Source organism: Ambystoma mexicanum, chromosome 6p, assembly GCF_040938575.1.
Source record: "Ambystoma mexicanum isolate Mex_15411 chromosome 6p, UKY_AmexF1_1, whole genome shotgun sequence".
NCBI lineage: Eukaryota > Metazoa > Chordata > Amphibia > Caudata > Ambystomatidae > Ambystoma > Ambystoma mexicanum.
The window spans coordinates 769,448,652-769,467,312 of record NC_090935.1 but is presented as its reverse complement, the minus strand read 5'-3'; the positions used below and the strand labels follow the sequence as shown (position 1 = coordinate 769,467,312).

Below are 18,661 nucleotides of genomic sequence, written 5' to 3'. Positions count from 1 at the left end.
GTAGTCCAGCCCCTTGTTTTTACGTTGTCACCCTGAGTGGGATGGGTATGCTCAGACCTGGGTCCCGTGCCTGCTGGGCAGAGAGACCCAAGCTACTCCTTCCTGATGACACCCAATGAGGCTGAAACATGTCTGGGGATTCGTGTGGCCTCATGCAGAAGGGATGTGACCTATCACTTGAGGCTGGACTGCCCCTTTGGGGGTGGGGCCAAGCCTGGTTTGCATATGGTCTTTCCCCTTTCTGTGAAGGCTTGGCAGGGGAAGACCAATGGTCTGGAGGGTTGCCCAGAGCAATTGCCAGAGGTTTAAGATTAATTCTAAACCTTCCAGTCCTCATCTCTTTGTTTTTGCATTATCTTTCTTCCAGCAGACTAAAGTCTGGATAACCCTGGTGGAGACACATTATGCCACTCTACAGACAGGCCTGGGTACCCTGATACTACTATGGTGGTGATTTGGTACATCATAAACACTTATTAACATAATATAACATAAGGATAGTCAGTGGCTCGATCTGAATGAAGCAGTTAATTGGTTTCTAGTGGGCTCCCCTCAGTGCTACGTCCCCCCAGCTCTCTGTTTCTGGGTTCCACACTGTCTTTCAGCACTGCAACTATAAACCAAGTTTCTAACAACGTATTCAAATTTCTTCTCTGAGACCAAGTAACCATACAGACCTACTGATGTCATTACCCAATCAGCATCCATCAATTACATTTTTAACAAACAGCACCTTATCTAGGGCAATGGTCTCTTCATTCTGAATAGTTACTATAGCAACTGCACCATGGGCTATTTTACCTCAAGCCCTTCTTAAGGGAACCATTCTGCCAAGGAGTAACTCTAGTGGAAACAAACATGTTAACAATGTTTGTATGAGTGCCTTCATTTACAAACTTTAATAGCCACTCCATCCCCTAGAATGTCTATTAAGAATGTATGGGAGTTAGTATCCCATTCTTTTTGCACTCTACTGTGCAAATCCCATACACTCATGGAGGCTTGCACGATTCCTGTTCAATCTGCCCCCACACTATCTATAACTGGAGCTAATTTGTTTTATGTTGTGTATCTATCCTCCAGTGATCAAGCTGAATATAGTCGCAATTCATCTCTGGGTGAGAGAGTGATATTGAATTGCCCTTTGTACACCCTACCACGTTTCCCATGGTCTTTCTCAGAGTTGTCACATGTTTGGGCAGTTTCAGCTGCCTTCAGTTGTTCCTCCCTTCAACCAACTATTATAATTCTGCATAGCAGATGCCTTCTAAGTTTCAGAGGAAAGTCAGGATCTACTGAGAGCACCTTTACCATAACAGAGAAGCCACTCAGGAGGTCTGCTGAATTTCTTTACCTCTACCCTTCTACTCTACTATGTCATGCTTGTTCCTGTCCAAATCTAGCAGCTTTAAAAAAGAATATTTTCCTTATATGGGCCATCTAACCATCAGTGGTTAGTGGTCGGTCATGATCTTCTTACATAACGAAATCAGCACTCTAATATGTTGATCAATCGATAATGCTTCAACACATCATAAGAAAGGTGTGAGCGGCTCTTGACTAGAATTTATTGGAATTGCTGGTGCCTGGTCAATCACAGCTCAAAATGCTTTAACATCCAAATATTTCATCTTGAGCAATGGGCATGTTGCTTTTCTCAGTCTTCTTTCTCCAATTTGAGGCAATAACCCCTAAACCTGAGTTGGATGCCCTCAATCTTGAGTAAATCTTTCCCCATCTAGCTATTGGGACATTGCCACAAAGATGTGGAGTTTGGGGTTCAGGCAGTCGTTGCACAATGGCTTCAATGGGGCTGGGAGATCTGTCACAGGACCGAGGATCACAATAGAGAGCTTTGTGGAGCCCTCTCGTTCTTCTTCATTTAATGATCCTCTTCAATCTCAGAGTCCTTTTTCATAGAACCTTGCTGAGATGTCTATTGCGTGTAAATCATGCTCTGTGTTAACTATGCTCTGATAATTGTATGGCACTTAGGGAAGCTCTTCTCTCTAGCAAGAGCTTTGAGTTTCCCCATGCTTTGTTCATGGGAAGGCTTCTCCTTGTTTAAAATACCGTACACTTTGAACTTGCAAATAATGGTTCAGCTTTATGAATGCGTCCAGTGGCTTATCTGATTGCTCTAACACCAATGTGACATCAGGAGTTGGTCTTCAAGCTGTGGGGAGATTTTGGGAGGTTCTTATATGACAAAGAACGCAAGTTGATTTTGACCAGGAGAACTAGGAAGGCACTTACAATAACAAGAGGATGTGTTACACATGTTTGTATAGCGGATTTCCCTAATGGTATAAGAAGACATGTGCAGATCTTTGAATAGGACAAGAACTTGCTTGTTGGATGACTGCAATATTCCCGCAGGTCGGATGCAGTTATAAAAGAAAAAAAGAAAATAAGCGTTTCATGTTGAGGGTATCAAAAAGAAATAGATTAATCAAATCAAGACATCACTATTAATCTGAAGCCTGATGCATCTGTGTAGAATCTAATAGGATTTTGTTGGGTTTGACGTTCTCCAGTCCCAGGAGTGCATAGTATTCAATTCCAAATTTTAATGATTGTTGCGTCCTGATGAAGGCCCTGAAGTTTTTGACATGTAGACACTGCAGAGGAGTGGATTCCTTTTTAGGGGCCGAAACACAAAGCGCTGACATTTGTTTTTATAAAAAATTGCTGTTTGTCTTATGGTGTCATCCAAATGGGGACATATGCAAGTTCCCAGAGGGTTAACATGGGCCTCAACACTATGAATTGGATGTTGTGATGAAGAAATTGTTAAGCCAGATAAAAAGAAGACTTTGTAAAAACATTCTGTGTGAGTTAGTCAGATAACCATCCTGTTTGAATGCAGAAATTAATTCTAGGTGGGAGAAGAAATCGGCCAAATGGTTCATGTTCCTCTATGAAAACTAAATGAGATAAGATGGTCTGTCATGCATTTTGAAGCATTTGCACTCTTTAGGATTGTTCATAATGCCTCACTCTATTATAAACATGGGAAGATATGTTTTGAAATGATGTAAACAATGTGCATTTTTTTGAATGATTTGTAAGAAGTTAATACGATTATGTGTTTGTGCGCTAAAATTCCTTTGTGTAGTGATGCTAAAGTCGACAGAGGTGTTGATGGCTGGATGAATTCCAGTATCTAAGGAATGTATGCACTGTGATGCACATATTTGGCAGGGCAGGGTGACCTACTCTCTTTTTTTTATTTTATACATTTGTATTACCCTGGCCAGTGAGTAGGTGTCCCATCTGTGGATACAATTTAGGGGTGACCCATTGTTAGATTTTGCTTTGTCACTTGAGATCATCAGTTCCAATCTCATATATGTCAGAGTACATTCCACTCAGGGGTGGACGGGGAACCAAAAGAGGCCCTGGAAATAATTTTCAAAGTGGCCCCATATTACACATTTTGAGCAAGCCCAACCCTTTTCCTATGGGAAAAGTTGGAAATACCACACAAAAGAGGCCCAGGGTGCAGAGGCCTACCGGGAAATCTCCAGAGTTCCCTATAGGCCATTCCACCCCTGATTCAAGGTCACCTTAACGCGAGTCTTCTTATGTATTTTCATTTAAAACTTTGGAAGGGTTGGAAGTGTGTTTTTTGGGAACGGGATACATTGTATGCCTTTTATGTGATGCAGTTTCCTTTCTTCCTTGCAGGTAAAAGTGACCCGTTCTGTGTGGTCGAATTGAACAATGACAGGCTACTCACACACACGGTGTACAAGAATCTGAGCCCGGAATGGAACAAAGTCTTCACGTTGTAAGTTCCGGATGCATGCAGTACTCCACTAAGAAAGCCACACACCGAACCCCATTGTTTCAGTAAAGTGCACCCTTTATTATTTAAGCGATCTATCGGTTTTTGGCGGGAAACACTGGGCACCACGGCACACTCCATTAGTGCCAGCGTACTGTGAACATGCAAGTAAGAAAGATTGATGGTGGCAATATTTTCCCAAGTGTGTCGCTATGACAAAATAAAATGTGAAATGTCTGCATGTAGGGTAAAATAAAAACATGGCTGCATGGATTGGCTTTCCCTGTGCTCGTCGTATCTCCCAACCGCAGGCTTGAGTGAAGTGTGCGCATGCTCATTTAGGCATTACTTCTCACCTCTCAGAAGACCATATGCCATGCAGAACTTATGTTTATCCACCCTCTGTAACATATTGCAAATAATCCTAGAGAGGCGCGGTGGTAGGTGGGCTAGGAGGCTTTCAGCTCACATGCCATTTCCCTAGACACCATTAGCATTTCAGAATCGAAAGCTGAATGGATAAATTGTTTGACGGTTTACTGTCTTCTCCCCTTAAGTGTATGCTCCCTTTTGTAGATGTTTTCAAAATATAAAGAATCGGAATGGCCGCTCACTGTGGTGCTTTTTTAATTGGACTGACTTGCTTTACACATGGGCCTCGCCACTGTTGATGGCCAGCTTTGCAGCCCATAACACTGCCTCCTCACTTGCAGGCATCTGAGAATCGTTGGAAGGAACATTGCATCCAAATGCAGACCACATGACCCCACTATCTACATTTGCTCACAAGTGAGGGATGGCGTAAGACCAAGCTTCCGAAGTGGCTGCCGTAAGGATACCAACAAACAGCCGACGGATCTCTGCTTAGGAACCGACCGACTGTACCCAACTGCGCTAAATCAGATTACGCAGAAGAAACAATAGGAGCAAAAAAAAAGATCACAAAGCACATTGCATGTCTGCGCAACGAGGCCTGAAAGAAAGACGCTTTGTACTGCAGAAAATCCCTGAAACCCACCCCCTTACTGACAACTATGACACTGCTTCTCCGCATACTTCACTGACAAAAATTGGACAGAGCCAAGACCACATAGGCACCTTTTTCATGGCAATGTTTTCACAGGTCACGGGGTTGGAAATAGCACCAAACAAACCATGAATACTGGCACTAGGAACCATCTGCCCCAGAATGTATAACCACAGACAATGCAAACAACCCATTAGGATGACCCAAAGACCCTTGCCCAAGCCAACATCGGCAAACCCATTATCAATTTTTTTATACAATAGGAAGTTCTTCAGGCCTTTTGATAAACCTCTGCTCAACAAAGTCAACAGCTGACCCTAACCTGCCAGAAAGCTACAGTCCTATCTCCAACACACCCTTCATAACTGAAATCCAGGAGAACTTATCTGTCAACAAGTCAGTATCACGTGGAAATAAAAACCCTCTTACGATAATCACAACATCGATGCAGGCAATGAGGGGAACATAATCTATTCCATTTGGTACACTTTAAAAAAAAAACAAATAGATGAACACATGATATCCTACTCAATCTCTCTTCTGCCTTTCACACGGTCAACCATCCCATCCTGCTCAACCGTCTCTGTGACAATCTGGGCATCAGCGATCAGGCTCTGGCCTGTCTGACCTCTTTCCTCTCTGATCGACCGTCCCAGGTCCAAATTGGGTCCTTCCCATCATCTATCTCCCTTTCTACCTGTGGTGTTCCCAGGGGTCTGTCCTCTGGCCCTGGCTTTTCAACCAATATCTGGCTACTCTTGCCCACTACATTGCGATTTTCTGCTCCAATTTCCAGTGCTATGCTGACAACACTCAACTCATGTTTAGGCTTCCCTCAGCCACCTCCTCTCCCTATCTCATCTCTGCCAAACTGCCATCCAAGATTGATGTGCCGGCAACGATCTTTAGCTGAATGCCAGCAAGACAGAGATCCTCCTCATCGACACACCTTCACCCTCCTTTCCCCTCACTCTCTGGCCGTCCTCCCTTGGCCCTCCTCCTTCCCTCACCTGCGAGGCCAAGAACCACTGGGTCATCTTTGACTCTACACTTTCCTTCTCTGCCCACATCTCTGATGTCTCTAAAAAGTCAAACTTCCTACTGCACCTCCTCAGAGGTACTCTGCCTTTTCTCTCCTGCCCCCAGAAGCTCACTGTCTCCCAAGCCCTGGTTCTCACTAGGTTGGACTATTGCAACAGCCTCTTTCTAAATCTACCTGCCTCTACTCTCTGCCCTTTGCAACTAATCCAGAACAGGACTGCAAGACTTGTCCTTGGTCTCAAACCCTGGGATCGTATCTCTCCAGCCCTGAAATCTCTCCATTGGCTCCCAGTGGATGCAAGGATTCAATTCAAAACCCCCTTTCCACAAGGCTTTCTGGGGCCTGGGTCCAAAATACCTTTAGCTATCCCTCCGCAAATACCTCCCCTCTCGAGCTCTTTGCTCCTCTACATCTAACACCCTCATGGTCAGTCATTTTTCAAAGAAATGAGCTGGCGGTAGATCTCTGTCTTTGGCTGGGTCCTCCCTCTGGAACAGCCTCCCTGCCACTCTGAAACTTGAGAAGAACCATCTCTGGTTCCGGAAGCATCTTAAGACCTACCGCTTTGCTTCTGCCTTCAACCCTTCTCTCCCCTGCTGATTCTGTTCTCTGTTGGCACCGTGCACATGGCCTGTTAAAATGGATTTCTGAACTCTGACCTGGTGGCCAGAGGTTCAGGAGGCCAGCCTAGTTCATGGAACAGGGTAACCTTCTGGACAAGCCAGACAGATCAAGGTAGCTTGGCAGCGGTCAAGACTAGGGGCCTCATTACGAGGTGGGCGGTAAGGGACTACCGGTAAGGGCACCGGTACCGGTAATCCCTTACAGCCCTATTACAAGTTCCCTTTGCGGGTCCTTCCTTAACACCTGGTTTTACCCTTAACGCCTGGTTTTACCAGGCATTAATGACGGGACCTGCAAAGGGACTTTGGTGCTAATAACGGTACCGCAATTTGCGGTACCGTTATTAGCGCCTTCCCCATTCCCATTGAGCCCTATAAGGGCTATTTAGTTTCAGATGGTATTGTTCCTTCCCCTCATGGGACAGGCCCCCTACATCAAATAAGGTGGGAAGTACCCATCGTTTTTCTTTTCTCCTTCAGATTAGCTTCAAAGATTTTTTAAGCACCTGCTCACACTACAATGAAAAAGCCCAATGTGTGTCTTGTCTGTGGAGGTGTCCCCAGTTGTAAGGTACCCTTGTGTGGACAGCTCTGCCCACGACAAAAGGCATGTCATCCAAGAAAATGCTCTATGGGGTCACTGGTGTTTCCGTGCAGAGGGGACCTGGCCTGGCAGTTCAGGCAGGGCTGCTCCCATTGCTGGCAGTACCTGGCTGATTTGCATGTGGCTGGACCCCTTTGGCAATGGCACAGACGGGCTAAAAAACGGTGGTGTGGAAGGTTGCCCAGAGCAATGCCAGTGGTTCAGATGGATTAAAAACCTTCCACCCATCACTTTTTTGGTTTCACTATAAAAAAACAACCACTTCAAAGGCTCCCAAGAACACAATAGACAGTAAACATTCCCATTTTACAAGGACAAGAGAACTAAGATTTTACATCTCTGCCTCAGCTCTTTATGCAATGAAAAATATGACAATTTAATAACAGTTGGTGTCTTCGAGATTTGTAAATTTGTCCATGAATGATAACCTTTGTATTGTAGCTGCTTGTTTGACAATTGTTAAAATGAAAATGAAAAGAGGTATAGATTGTGTACGGTTTTGTACTATACTGTATACTGAATGTCGAGAAAGAGCGGTGACTAATACCCTATTGTATAGTGTGTGTACTGCAGTACCCTGGTCCAGCAAAACACATGCATTTCCTGCCACAGATGCAAAAAGGTACTGCATCCTTGTTGTGGGGCAGTTCTACAAAGCCCAATACATTGTCTGCTGCTGGTAGTGAATATAAAAAACTGAGTATATTGGTCGCTGCAGGCACCCCACCATGTAGCGAGAGGAGAAGTGCATGCATTTTCACCATAGGCCTATCTGCGATAGGAACACAAATATTTAAATTAGACAGAGGCCACTCGTTGATGAAAAGGGTCTCGGCCAGAGTCAAGGTGGGTGCGAAATATACATGAATTTACAAATCCTGATCACACCAACTATAAGTCTTTTAAGCAGGTGTTAATTGCTGATTGTGTGGACTATTGCAAAGATATTGAAATTGATATTGATATTTTATTTGTATCACGCTCATACACAAGTGTTTCAGAGCGCGACAAGGCGAGGAAGGGGAGGGAGCAAGGGAGAACAAAGACAACGATCTTACTAGACCCACATTGAGAATGCACACGTGCAGGGGAGAGGAAAGAGGAAAAGTGCAAGGAAGGGGGAAGAAGTGGAAAGTGCAGAGCAAAGGAAAAACAGATAAATTATGAACATTTAAAAAAAAAATAATAAAGGCATCAAATAGTGGTAGTGGAGCCCGCAGGTGTCAAATGCTGGGATTAAAGTGGCAGACAGGGTATGTCCGATAAGTGCAGGAAGAGAAAAAAAGGGGGGGGCTGTATGGGTACAGATACAGACCCCAGTGCACTGGGTGGTCCGGAGGCAGTGCGGGTGGGTGGCAGGGTGAGCAGGTACCTGGCCCCGGAAGACAGAGGGTAGGCCATGTTGGGAAACATTTCCATTATATGTGTAATTATCCCTCCAGTTGTGTACCCCCCCAACTTTTTGCTTAGTTTTAACACCATAGTCTGACTTTACCAGAGGAGCACAGGCTTCTGCAGCACTCCTCTGGGCTTTTCGCTCACTTTGTTATGGGTAAATTGACACGCCCTTAAAGACAGTCAGTACTGGGAGACTTTGTTTCCCTTAGTCCTTGCAAATGTTGCAACTTTTCTGCAACATGTTACAAGTGCACAATGTACCTTACAGTACAGTGCGCTTGGGTCCTATAGTCATTTCCAAGGGACATAGACACTCTCAAAGGGAATTTTCGGAGAAGTGAAGATGTGCCTCGGACGGGGCTGGTGGCAGCTTATCTTTTTGTGTATTTTAAACCCTTTCTTGCCATGCAAACCGCGTTCACCGCGTTTGGCATGAATAGATGGACTGGCTCCGAAATGGCCATGCCACAAGGCTCTTTGTCCTGTCTTTTGGTCATCTTACTCCTTCACTTTCCCCAGGTCGAGGCGACCCGGGTCAGTCCTTATTTGGGACCACCTCCACCAGTAGCAGAGAAATCGCCACTGTTCCATTTGGGAATCAATGCTGCAGCTTTCCAGATGAAAGCCGCAGGGACGCAATAATTGCCGCATTTGAACCTGCAACCGAAGTGGACTCGACTGCCGAAGTTTGGTCGGAGTGCGTCTAGGGGCAGTGAGTACTAACGACCCTTACCGGTGGCCCTTAGTGCATCCATCCATTTTTACGCACAAGTGGCCCCTGAGGGCCGCTCTCCTTTCCACTGCTAATGCGAACTAGCAAACTATTCCCACCTCTTGGAACCTGTTCTACCCTCAAGGGGAGACCCTCCATGAATAGTGGGAACTTATTCTTCATCGCCTCACCCACCTTCCTGAGCTGCTACAGCCCCCTGAAGAGACCCCGTTTCGTCCATCTGCACTATCGCATGCACCAGCATTGCAAGTACATTTGAGCAATAGGCTCCCCTCATCTTAGGGACTGCCTTTCAGTTAGGACTGTGATTGATGTCGAATTGCCTAAAGACTCTTTGCACTACCTGCTTCCTTCCCTTTTTAGGTTGTGCATTTTGTGCATTTAACCCTTTAGGCCCCTTGGTCTTGTATATACATATGTTGATAGGATTGTGTTGGTTTATTAGTATTACTGTGATTCTCATTATGTGTGATGTTCAATGGCCTTGAATAATACACCTGACTGAGTTATTTGTAAGTGTCCTTTACTCTGTGTGCTTATTGAAGTCTTTCAATCACACTCACCCCTCCTGAGACCTTGGGCCTCATTAGCGCCATGGCTGCCTCCAAATCCTTACCGGCTCTGCCCTGGTGAATGGAGCTATTACCACCCCATTCCAAGGTTGGCGGGGGCGGTAATTCCCCATTCACCAGGGCCCTTCCCCATTCCCATTGAGCCCTTATAGGGTAAAAACGGCACGGCTGTCACTGGAGTCATTTTATTTCTGGCGCCTGACAATAGGGAATTACCAGGGCATTACAGTCCCTGCAGTCCCTTTAATTCCCCATTGCCAGGCGCCGGAAAAAATGATTCCCCATTCCCATTCGAGTCCCATAGGACTCAATGGGTATGGAGAGGACGCTAGCACCGGCACCATTCAAAAGTCTGCCAGCAGGTGCCGTTCCGCCCGCTAGGTCAAACCTGGTGGGCAGAAAGGCACCCGCTCGCAGAACTCAGAGTATGCAGATCCGGTAACAACGTTGCTGGTATTTTACCGGCACCAATGTTAACAGACGGCATACTCTTAATGAGGCCCATTGTGTTTCGGCCCCTAATATGAAATATGGCTAAACTCAAGGAGGCCGGATTGCCTATTAAAGTGTCGTTTAATGGTTTCTTCACACGTAAATGGCTCATCTTCATATAGAAATATAAGAAAATTAAATATATTTCTGTCGTACTGCCATTTCTTCTTAATCTAAGAAACTGTCCGAAAGGTATTTTTTATTCAATGTGCTTCGTGTGAGGGCTCATTTTATGCAGGAGTACATTCCTTTCAGTGGGTTTATGGAAAGGTTTCTTCTTCAGAACACCTTTGGTTTCATAGGTCGTCAAAACCATGAAGTTTATTTATTTCCATATGTAGAGCATGCCGAACCCGGGGGTATCTGGCCGCTAGTTACAGTACATAGATTAGATGTTTACAGTGCATAATACTGAAGTGGTAGGCAAAGTAAGATTTAGCAGTGACAGGGGTAACACAAATATGGGGAGTAATGTGATCTTGACAGTGTGAGCAAGAGGTCTTGTGTGAATAGCCAAGTTGTACGTTTTTTGCGGAAGGACCAGAATGAGGGGTCTGATCTTGGTAAGGCATTCTATTGTTTGGCAGCCACTACTGGGAAGCTATGGTCACCTGCTTTTGCTTGCTTGAATTTGGCCATGGTGAGGAGGTGGGAGGTGATGGCTCGGGTAGGTCTGTCGGAATGAGTTGATACAATTGTCAGCTGTTAAGAATGGTCAACAGGTGTTGATTTGTGTAGCTGTATAGGTTGCTGCCGAGTCTGTTGCGTTGAATTGTCTGGTAAGGGTGAGCGAGGAGTCAAAGTAAACCCCCAAGGGTTTCACTTCCTTCAGCACGGTCATGGGGTTCCCATCTATGGTAAAGGATTTGTAATCGTAATCCAATTTGTTTAATCGGGATTGGGTCCCTACTACTAGGAGTTCTGTTTTGTCATCATTTAGACAAAGTTCATGTTGCACCATCCCGGCTTTGATTTGATACATATTGTTAAGGGCATTGGTATCCTTACTGTAGTTACAGGAGATAGGCACAAGGATCTGCGTATCGTCCGCATAATTGGTGTAGGAGATGCCTTGTTCATCCAGGAGGTCGGAAAGGGGCTTAGTGAAAATGTTATAAAGTGTTGGCGAAACACATGAGCCTTGTGACACAACGCAGAGGACTGGGGCTGGCGTGGCAGCCGCTACGTTGGAGAAGACCCTCATTGTGCAATTGCATAGAAAGGATTCAATCCAGGCCATGGCTTTGTAAGAGAATTGGGCTGCGGAGGAGACGTGTTGGCAAAGGATTTGGTGATTTACTAGGTCGAAAGCCACAGCTAGGTCGAGAAAGAGCAGGATGGCTAGGTTCCCATTATCTATGATCTCATCAATTTGGAATTTGAGATCTAGGAGTGCTGACTCTGTGCCATGCCCTGGCCGGAGGCCAGATTGGCATAGGCCGAGGATGTTATTTGACTCCACGTGTTCCTGTATTTGCAGGTATGCTGTTCTCTCTGGAATTTTTAGGAGGAAAGGGACTGTGGTGATGGGATTGTAGTTGGTAGGGATGTTGGGGTCTAGTGAGAGTTTTTCAGGAGTGGGAGAAGCTAGGCTTCTTTCAAGTTGTCTGGAACAATACCTTGCATGGAGGAGTTATTGTTGGGTGAGGTGATGAATGGCGCTATTTCTGCCACACATTCTTTGATAAAGGGGGCTGAGCAGATTTCGCCTTGGCATCTCGAGGGTTTGAGGCCTTTGCACATTTTCGTGACTTCTTGTATCGTAACTAGTCTAAATTTGAATAGTTGTTGGGATTGAGTGGGGTTTCAGTGTCCGCTGATGTATCTGGAAGGCATAGTTTCTTTTTTTTGGGGGCAATTTTGTTTTGTGGTAGGGCGGTCTTGTCGAAGAATGCCTTTTGGATATTGGTGCACCAAGTGGAATCCTTGAGGCAGCTTTCTAGAGGAGTGACAGAGGATTTGAGTTCGCGCAGGATGGAGAATAGTTCTTTTGTACCTGTTTTGGCTTTAGCTATGCGCTTGTTGTAAGTAAGGCTCTTCGCCTGGATGATAGCCTGTTGGTAGGTTTTTGCTGCTGTGAGGAACTGGACTGTATTCACTTTAGAGGGCATGGTTTTCCAGGTGGCCCCTGCGGTTCGCTTGGTGGATCATAGAATTTTAAGGTCTGGTGTGTACCAAGAGTTTACGTGAGCTCTAGGTTTTGGTTTGCGGGTACTTAGTGGGGCAACTTTGTCCATAGCTAGAAGGAGAGTATGATTGTGTAGCTCCACCTTTAGGTTGGGGTCGCAGTCTGAGTGTTATAGGGAGCATATTCTCTGGGGTGACGTTGCATGTGTTTCTAGATTGTGAGGCAGGAGCCCATTGCAGTAAGACTTTGGGTGTGGTGTATTTTGGGATAGTGAAGGTGATGACGTTATGATCAGACCCGGGTCAGGGGAGGTTAAAGATGATGCTCTTATTACTAATAGAAGAGGTGGATTGTAAATGTCTAGCCTTAGTGATAATAGATCAGCTGGAATGTTTGTGTTTTGAAGTAACTGAAGTCATTTTTGACTGGGGTCCCTAACTTTACTTGGACGCTGTAGATACCAAAGAGAGTTCTTTAATCCTGTAGTTATTTTCTTATGTTTCTGTTATGCCTGTATTGACTACGGGATATAAAACTGACAGTCCTTCCGTGTTGAATGTTTTTCATCTTCATACAGTGCGTGATTAATCAATGATCCAGCCGATTCATTCATTCACAGACACACACATCTGCTTGCCACTCCGCTGTAGAATGTGAGCCTTTCGTAAGGCAAGATTGTTGGGGTGGCCATACAGTTAATTATTGTGATTTTCATTGGAATTGTGTTGCTGCTCGTTACGGCCCATCAATCCAGTGCTGAGTGAGAAACTGCCAGAACATTTATGGCACTTTATGGCATCATTTGACCCATCCAACAATGGCTACTACCATTCGGGATTTCGTTAACACCATCCACAATATTGTGGTGCATTGGGGAGAGCTGCAGTTTTATTAAAAAAAAGTATACTGTGCTGTCACTGAACTTCTTTTCACTCCTTCCCTTAAGTCATCTATGCCCCATGATAGGTCCTCTCCATCAGCAAGATGACGAGAGGACAGTTTGGTATCTTAAGGCAATCTTATTGTGGGAGGAGAGGATGAACCTAACCACAGGAGGGATCTACGGCGCACATTAGGCATTGAGGTGGAAATGAAAGACAGCAAGGTGAGGCTTTCATTTACTGGAGAGTACTGAATGCATATGTGGACAATCTCTGATACAAGGCAAAGAGAGAGAATGCAATCCATATGCACCCACAGTGAGTTTTATGCACTTAATATTGAGCATGCTTGTATGTGTATTCCCAGCCAATTATGCACTCACAGTGAGTTTTGTGTCAGCAACGCAGTCCATGCTGGGATGTGTAGTCTTTGCCATGTGCACCCACATTGAGTTTTGTGCTTTTGATGCAGTGCATGCCAGGATGTGCACTCACCGCCAGATATGCTCTCACAGAGAGTTTTGTGCTGGTGACGCAGTGCATGCTAGGATGTGTGGTCTCTGTCAGCTGTGTGCCCATCTTAAGTTGTGCACTCTAAACATAGTGCATGTTCGATATGTGTAGTCTCTACCAGATATGCACCCATAATGAGTTTTGTGCTCTTAGGACAGTGCATGCTGCGTTGTGCAGTCTCTGCTAGATAGGCCCCCACAGTGACTTGTGTGCTCTTAATGCAGTGCATCCTGTGACGTGTAGTCTCTGACAGATATGCATCCCCACGGTGCGTTTTGTGCTCTTAATGCAACGCATGCTGGGATATGTAGTCTCTACCAAATGTACACCAACAGTGAATTTTGTGCTCTCAACACCGTACATGCTCGGATGTGTAGTCTGCAAGATAAATGGCAACAGTGCTCTTTCTGCTGTTAACGAAGTGCATGCTCGGGTGTGTAGTATCTGCCAGATATTTGCCCAAAGTGAATTTTGTGCTCTTAAAGCTGTGAATCCTGGGATGTGTACACACTGCCAGTTAGTTGCCCACAGTGATATGTGTGTTCTTACCACAGTGCATGCTGAGATGGGTAGTTCTCTGCAGATATGCACACACAGTGAGTTTCATGCTCTTAAAGCAGTGCATGCTCTGATGTGTAATCACTGCCAGTTATGTTCCCACCATGAGTTCTGTTCTCTTAACACAGGGCATTCTGGGATGTGTAGTCTGTACCATATATGTACCCACTGTGGGTTTTGTGCTCGTAACGCATTGCGTGTTGGGACATGTAGCCACTGCTAGATGTGTGCCCAAAGTGAGTTTTGTGCTCTTCACACAGTTCTTGCTTGGGCATGTACTCTCTGTCAGATTTGCAACCACAGTGAGTTTTTTTACTATTGATGCAGTAAATCCTGCGATTTGTAGTCTATGCTAGATATGCACCCACGGTGAATGCTGTGCTCTCAAAGAAGTAAATACTGGGATGTGCAATCACTGCCCGATAGGCAACAAGAGCAAGATTTGTGCAATTAATGCAGTGCCTGCTCATAGGTGTAGTCAATGCCAGATATGTGTCCACAGTAATTTATGTGTTCATAACGCAATGCATGCATATCTGCCAGAAATGCACCCTCAACAGGTATTGTGGTCTGCATGTTGGGAGTTTAGTACACCCAGGGTGAGTTTTGTGCTCTTAACACAGTGAATGCTGGGATGTGTAGTCTCTGACATATATGTGCCCATAAGTAGTTTTGAGCTCTTAACACAGTGCATGGAGGGACATGTAGTCATTGGCACATATGCCAGATATGCACCCACAATATGTTTTGTGCTATTAATGCAGTGCATGATGGGATTAGTAGACACTGCCAAATATGTGCCCACGTTGAGTTTTTTTTCTACTAATGCAGAGCATACTGGGACATGTAGTCATTGCCAGATATGCACCCACCATGGTTTTTATGCTATTAATTCATTGAATGATTGGACGGGGGGGGGAGGAGTCTCTGCCAGAAGTGTGACACAGAGAGTTTTGTGCTACTAACGCAGGGCATGCTGGAATGTATAGTATCTGCCAGATATGTGCCCATGGTGTGTTTTGAACTCCTTATTAAATGCATGTACACTTTTGTATATTTATACAGGACTACCCTGTAGTTTGAAGCACTGGCCCCCTATCTTAATGTTGCCTTTTGTAATGTTTTGTTTTGTCCCTTGTCTTTTACAGTAGTAATGACTAATTCTGTTTATATCAAAAAAGGTAGCAGGCGCTCCTCTCCAGAAAGAACATGGCATGATTACCTTTTCTGAGATGAGAGTTTCCAGCACAGCTTTTAGCTCACTGTACCTTTCACAGATGGGAAATATCCATTTGCATATCAGTCTTTGTCCCGCCCACATGGGCAGTCCAGCACCAAAATGCTATGGCAAGTCCTCTCTGAACAAGAGTACCACCAGCAACCCCATACACGTGTTTCAGCCTTGTTGGGCCTCATCAGTGAGGTGACGCTTTGCCTCTCTGAGCACAGTGAGCAGGGAGTCCACGTCTGGTTGCCCCCAGGTAACTTAGGGTGACCAACCCCAAGTTCCTTGCAAATATTTCAAAAAAGGTAGCAGGCGCTCCTCTCCAGAAAGAACATGGCATGATAACCTGTTCTGAGATGAGAGTTTGCAGCACACGATTTTTGCTCACTGTACCTTTCACAGATGGGAAATATTTATTTGCATATCAGTCTTTGTCCCGCCCACATGGACAGTCCAGCAGCGAAATGCTATGGCAATTCCTCTCTGAACAAGAGTACCACCAGCAACCCCATACACGTGTTTCAGCCTTGTTGGACCTCATCAGTGAGGTGAAGCTGTGCCTCTCTGAGCACAGTGAGCAGGGAGTCCACGTCTGGTTGCCCCCAGGTAACTTAGGGTGACCAACCCCAAGTTCCTTGCAAATATTTCAAAAAAGGTAGCAGGCGCTCCTCTCCAGAAAGAACATGGCATGATATCCTGTTCTGAGATGAGAGTTTGCAGCACACGCTTTGCAACAAACTCTCATCTCAGAACAGGTTATCATGCCATGCCAACAGGAAGGGGACAGGTCATAGAGAACCCACTGTGAAAAAAACATGACAGTTATTAAACATGCATGCACACTGATGTACATACACAGGTCACATGGAATTATAAATCTACAGGTAGTGGTCTTTTTATAAATGGATTATACTCAGCAGTCTAAGTGACTTGGAGAAACTGAGTTTCAGAGGACAGAGGAAGGGTAAATAAGTAACTACAACCTTAGCAGATGGTCATTTCAGCTAACAAACCATCCTGGGTTGGCCTGGCAGTATCGCAAAGGCAGGTGTAATATTTTTTAGGTACATTGGGGCTTGCAAAGAGATTTGAACATCTGCTATTGACCAACAACTAAATGTGGAGTGAAGGCCGCCTCAGGCCAGGGTTGACGGATACTCTGCGTTTTGATGTTTTTTTAGGATGTGCCACGCATGCTGAATTGGTAGTCATTAGATCAGAATTTCCAATGACGCCAGTAAACAGGGGTGGGTGAGGTAGTTATTGACAGTTCAAAGGGAACCTGTTTATTCTGCTCTCTCTCATGTCGTTTGAAGTATTCATGTAAACCATGTGCAAATTACATTTAGGATTAATAGGTCTCAGACCAGCTAGGACTTGTAAATTAATTATGTTTGTATTTGAGTATATAACTGTATGACAATGTCATGACCAATCAAGGACGAATCCTAAAAAGGTGTGTTCACATGAGTTGAAGATGGTAGTTAAGATAACGACCACCAATGAGAATGGGGGACTTGGAGAAAAATGGGATTTCTTTGTATAGGTTTTAATCAATCCTGTGTGGGGGTGGTTTGTAATGAAATAGATGGGAGTGTTTTAACTGTTGCAAAAATGTATACAATTTGTCAACCTGTGCGGTTCCGGAAGACTTGGGTTAGTGGTCATCTAGCCCATCCCAGCCATTTGTATAATAAACTTGCTTTATGGCCAAAAATGTGCACTCTGGGTTGAGGTGATTGGAAGCCCAAATTGCAAATTATGGATCATCCAGGACAATGACCCTAAGCACTCCACAGTAGCAGCGTTTATGGCACAGAAAGGATCCAACTGGGTGAAAACTTTACCTGAATCGCCAGACCTAAACCCCACCAAGGTAGTCTGGCCCAACTCAATGAGTCCCTGAAACATGTTCATAATCCAACAATAATGCAGAACTGATACATCAAACAAAAAGCGTATAGAATAATAAAGCAATAGACTGTTATGCTCACCTGGTCTCTGCTGAGGCGTTGGGGCACGGTTGCAGCCCTCCCTGAACTTGAATCACCCCCTTCAGGCCTCTCCCTCAGTAAAAAAGCTGTAAGAGATGGTACATGGTGATACTGCTCCTGCGTGGAGATAAGAGTCTGTGACTGCGCCAATCTTTGATTGTTGTATCTCTCGAACCCTTCACCCCAAAGTACGGTTTCTGTGAGCATACGCCGGCCCATAAAGCTCACCTGTGAATTATGGAAGATAAGCTCTCTGTCCTGCCACTCCTGTCAAGGGCGCGTCAAATGGGATCTAGTTCCTTCACTGATCCCTGATAAGGATTAGTCCAGTCCAGCTGCGACTATGCTTCTCCTTATGATGGGTAAGTCTCTCTTGAGCTCTTGCGATGCTGTTCGTTCTGTTTAATGTCTTTATATGTTGCTCCTATTTATGCCCGCAATAATGTCTCTCTTCTGTTTTCTTCCCTTAGATGGAAATGCGGCCTCAATGCAGCTGTGAGACGCGGCTGGATGGAAGATGGATGCTACCACAATGTTCGACAGCAGGTAAGTGATGGTTTAAGGAAAAGCGCGAAGTATGGCGAAGCACAACCTTAAACGAACTGTTTTTTCGATGTCTAACATTGTCTTCTGTTTTCCTTGAAGGCGCTGCTGTCGACGATGGAGCGTGTCATGCTGCGGTGCTAAGATGAAGATTTTGGTGTTCTGGAAAGTGTAAAGATTTGGTTCGCCGAAGAGATCTACAGGTATGAACAGCTTCCCACAGTTGGTAAGTATGCTGGCAGGAAGCAGGATGTCCAGGAAGCAGGATCTTCAAAGGTAAGTCTGACCTCAGGCGACAGTGAGCGTTACGCTGCTTGCAAGTGCAGAATAACGCAAAGTGTCTGTCTTGAGGATCGGGGCAGCTTATATAGCTGGGATCTTGGGCACGCCCATTAGGGCTGGTTTACCAGCCACACCCTGCCACTCCTAGGGAGTGAGCACGTGTGAAGGCAATCCATTAGCAGCCACACCCAAGAATACACTTGGGGCTGCTTAGTGGATGGAATGTTCAAGGCTAATGCATCCCGCTTAATTGATG

General features: G+C 45.2%; 1 protein-coding gene across 3 annotated transcripts in view; it reads left to right on the top strand.

Moving 5' to 3' along the window:
• MCTP1 (multiple C2 and transmembrane domain containing 1) overlaps positions 1 to 18,661 on the top strand; it is a 3,303,831-nt gene that overhangs the window by 2,201,916 nt on the left and 1,083,254 nt on the right. For all 3 annotated transcript variants that reach the window (XM_069627643.1, XM_069627644.1, XM_069627642.1), the window contains one exon: positions 3,691 to 3,793. In XM_069627643.1, coding sequence (XP_069483744.1) covers positions 3,691 to 3,793 — 103 coding nt within the window. The remainder of the gene's footprint in view (positions 1 to 3,690; positions 3,794 to 18,661) is intronic.